The sequence below is a fragment of the Triticum aestivum genome, chromosome 2D, assembly GCF_018294505.1.
Source record: "Triticum aestivum cultivar Chinese Spring chromosome 2D, IWGSC CS RefSeq v2.1, whole genome shotgun sequence".
NCBI classification, from domain to species: Eukaryota; Viridiplantae; Streptophyta; class Magnoliopsida; order Poales; family Poaceae; genus Triticum; species Triticum aestivum.
This window is the reverse complement of record NC_057799.1, coordinates 88,645,299-88,648,947: the sequence shown is the minus strand read 5'-3', so window position 1 is coordinate 88,648,947 and position 3,649 is coordinate 88,645,299. Positions and strand designations below refer to the sequence as shown.

The 3,649-nt window shown below is 54.2% G+C and overlaps 1 protein-coding gene across 1 annotated transcript; it reads left to right on the top strand.

Annotated features, from left to right (window-relative positions):
- Positions 1-821: 821 nt before the first annotated feature.
- LOC123051844 (uncharacterized) lies at positions 822-3,187 on the top strand. The gene is made up of 2 exons (XM_044474823.1): positions 822-1,422; positions 1,571-3,187. The coding sequence occupies exon 2, from the start codon at positions 1,588-1,590 to the stop codon at positions 2,473-2,475; it is 888 nt and encodes a 295-aa protein (XP_044330758.1). The 5' UTR covers positions 822-1,422; positions 1,571-1,587; the 3' UTR covers positions 2,476-3,187.
- Positions 3,188-3,649: the final 462 nt, after the last annotated feature.

Here is a 3,649-nt window from a genome sequence, read left to right as displayed (position 1 = left end):
CCCGGAGTCGCTGGTGGTTTCGGTTCGGCAGTGCGTGCAGACTTGCTGATGTCAAGGCTACGATGGCAGCACCTCTACGGTGGCTAGTTGCAGCATCATTCTGACACAACATCGACGAGGATGAAGGTAGAGGCGCCTATCTCCGCCATAGCAGCAGTGTGAGGAGAGGGGTTGGAAGGAGCTGTGAGAGAGATCTGGTCGAGGGAAGCTTTGGCTTCGGTGGTCGCTGGCGAAGAAAAAGAATGGTGAGAAGATAAGGAGGGGATCGATCAAGACATTTCTGGTGTGGAGATAAGGGAAAATAAGGGGCAGTTTGTGGGTGGCGGGAGCAATGGAAGGTGCACATGCGCGACAACGGTGACCGGCCGAAATTGTGGCCGGTCAGATGGATTAAATCCTTTCCCTTATTTTATAAACTCTGACGGTCTTCTTTATCTTCTTCTTGGTGGACGCCACCGCCGCCATCGGCTTTCGAGCCCGTTTTCCTCCAGTAGGTGCGGCGGGAGGGCGGCGTGCCGTTACCGGAGACGCGGTGGCCACCTCGGACACCTTTGGCGTGGTTGGAGGCGGAGCTTGGACCCGTTGGTTCTTTGTCATCCCCAAGCTTTTTTACGGCACCGGCGACGAAAAGCCGGTGCCGGTGGCCGGCGGAGTGAAAGGGGGGGGGGGTTGGCTATCCATTCTGGCCGCTCGGAGGTCATCGACGGCGGTGGCGGCGGCGGGAGGCAGTGCGGCGCGGGAGGGCGAGAGGGAGTTTTACTCGGCCGCCGCACGATGAAATATATTTAGGGAAATCTTGGGAGGAATAAAGTTGAAGTAAAAATTATACTCCATTAAAGTTTTTAGAGGACCGGCTAGGATCGCCGTAAGGGAGTAAACCGAAAATTTTACCCTTATGGCGGTATTGATAAGGGAGTAAACCGAAAATTTTACCTTATGGCGGTATTGGGTATCGGTTAGAAATGTCCTAACCGTGCAAAATAAGCACAGTAGTGTAAATGTATTGTTTTAGATTGTGAAGCAGGAGACCAGTTGCTTCTTTTACCGTGTGCCGCTCACTGAACCAGTTGCAACTTCAGAGACACCGGACACCGGAGAGAGACAGGGGTGAAGATGCAGGTTGCAGCTGGCTCGCAGGGCTCACAGGCGGTGATGGAGAGGGGCGACCAGCAGAGCGCCAAGAAACCAAGGCTGGCTGCTGAGCCGCTCCTCCATGCCCCAGTGAAGCAGGAGATCGTCGTGCATCAACCGGCCGGAGACGCCACTGAAGATCTCCAGGACGCCGCCGAGCTGACCGCTGACGGAATGGCCGTGGACGCGCGCCGACCCGTACGTCACCCGAACCAGCGCGGGGACGTCGCCTGCCCCCGCTCGGGTGGTATACGGCCAAGGGCTTGCCCCCCGGAAGTCACGAGCCATCGCGTAAGATTGCCGCGGCCGAGTTCGATTTCAGTTCCAGTTCAGCCGGCGACAGCTGCTAATCCGCGTCCGGCAAGGATTGGAAGCTCTCCGGTAAATAAAAGGGCAGCCGCCCCAACTTGATTCCTTTGCCTCCCTCCCCGATCCCTAGATCCAGACACGGCACCGATGGCGGCGAAGGTGCTCCAGCTCCGTAGCTCCGACGGCAAGGTGCTCGTCGCTCCGGCGTGGGACTATCGCCCGGCCGCCGCCCAAGCCCTCCCGCTGGAGATGCGGGTGCCCTCGCGCGTCCTCGAGAGGGTGCTCCAGTACTGGACCAAGCACAGCCTGGCCAAGGCCACCGGTGAGTCCCGGGAGTCCCTCGCCCGCTGGGACGCCGACTTCCAGCGCCGTCTCCAGGAAGACGGCCTCGCCAAGGAGGCCGCCGCAGCCGCCCAAGAACTCCGCCGCTACGGCGTCGACCATGGAGGGCGTCCCCATCGCCACGCCGCCACGGCCGCATCTGATGTCGCTGCTCCTGCCAAGGCGGCCCGTGCTGATCCCGTCCGTGTCTGGTGTGTCAACCACGGAGAACGCAGCCATGCGCCGGCGATGCCCGGCTCCTTGGATGCCTCTGATATTGCCTCCGCCGCGCGCCCTGGGCCTGCCACCACCTTGCCGGCTGCTGCTGGTGCTGACCCCGTGGATGTCCGGTGCGCCATCCGTGCCCGTGGACGCCAGATGGCTGAAGACGAGGAGTCCGCTTGCCACCACCGCAAGCGCCCGGCTTCCAAGGCTCCACTCTGCCTGCCTGCCACTGCTGTTGCGCCCGTGAAGAAGGTCTCTCGTCCCGTCGCTTCCAAGGCTCGCTCTTTCGTCGGCTCTACACCACTGCCTGGCATTGCTGCTGCGCCCGGTGTGAAGAAGGCGACTCCAGCAGCTTCAACTCTGCGCGCTCGACGAGGGATGGGGGAGCTCAGCTGCAAGATTCCGAAGCAAAACCGTGTCACCGCTGCAGCACCAAGGAAGCAACCAATTCCTTGGCTGCGTCCAGTGGTATTACGCCCTGCTTGCTAGTCTTTTATAGCTTCCTGAACCATGCACACATGAGTTTCATTTAATCTTTGCATCTCTAGGTTCTGCACTTAATCACCAAGATTTCTAGTGTTCTTTGAATTCCTTTCAGTCATTAGTAATTTTACAAGAGTCTCAGCAGAGTCTCCATCTAGCTAGGCAGCAAAAACCTTGTTAAGATGTGTACGACATAGTTACCACTGCATCCATACCTGGTCCTAAGTTAAGGGTTTAAGTAAATAAAGGGCATCTTCAATAAATCAAAGTGAAGCAGATGAGCCAAAAAAATTGGAAACTCATGTACTGCAATTCCGGCACGAGACAGCGTAAAACGCACTCGCCGCAAAATCCAAAATGCCTGTTTGCTACCCGGCTTGTAGCAGGAAAAAGGAGTAGAATTGAACTTGTCGATACACACGTGATCATGTGAGCTGCCTAGCATTTGGAGACTATGCTGACTCTCCTGTAAAATTAATCTTGGCTGAATTGATTCTTAGGCATTGGCATCTTAGTGAGTTAAAGTAGCAGTTTCCGAAGAGTAACATTGGTTAGTGAACTCTTGTGTGTATGTGTGGGTGAAGCTTTCAGCTAAGCAAGTCCTTGATGTACTGACTATCAAGTCATACTGTAATCAATTTTGGATATGAATGAGAAAATTGTTGGCCTGAATTTTGCAGAGCATTTGAGTAATCTTTTCGTATCTATTTATTCTTGTATGCTTCTGTGGCTTCTTAAAGCATTCTGCTGCTCACTGAGGCACAGATCCAATGGGTTCATCTCTGATTTCACAATACTTCGTTTGAGTGGTGATGCACATAACCATGTTTGGGACAGTTACTGGTTAGAAGATTTTTTTGGTTTGAGATACAGCACTCTAATAGTCAAGAATGTGAAAAAGGTGGAATCATATTGCAGCCATCAGTCAAACTCACCACTGCCTGTCACTGCTGCTTCACCTAGCGTGAAGGTGACTCCAGTTTCAACTCTGCGTGCTCGAAGGGGAATGCGGGATCTCAGCTGCAAAATCCCGAAGCAAAACCGTATTGTTGTTGCTTCACCAAACAAGCAACCTTTCTTGAGTCCGTGTCGGTAAACCTTCGAGTTAAGCAAGTCCTCAATGTACCGAGTAACGAGTCATGTTATAATAAAAATTTCAGATATGAATGAAAAATTGTTG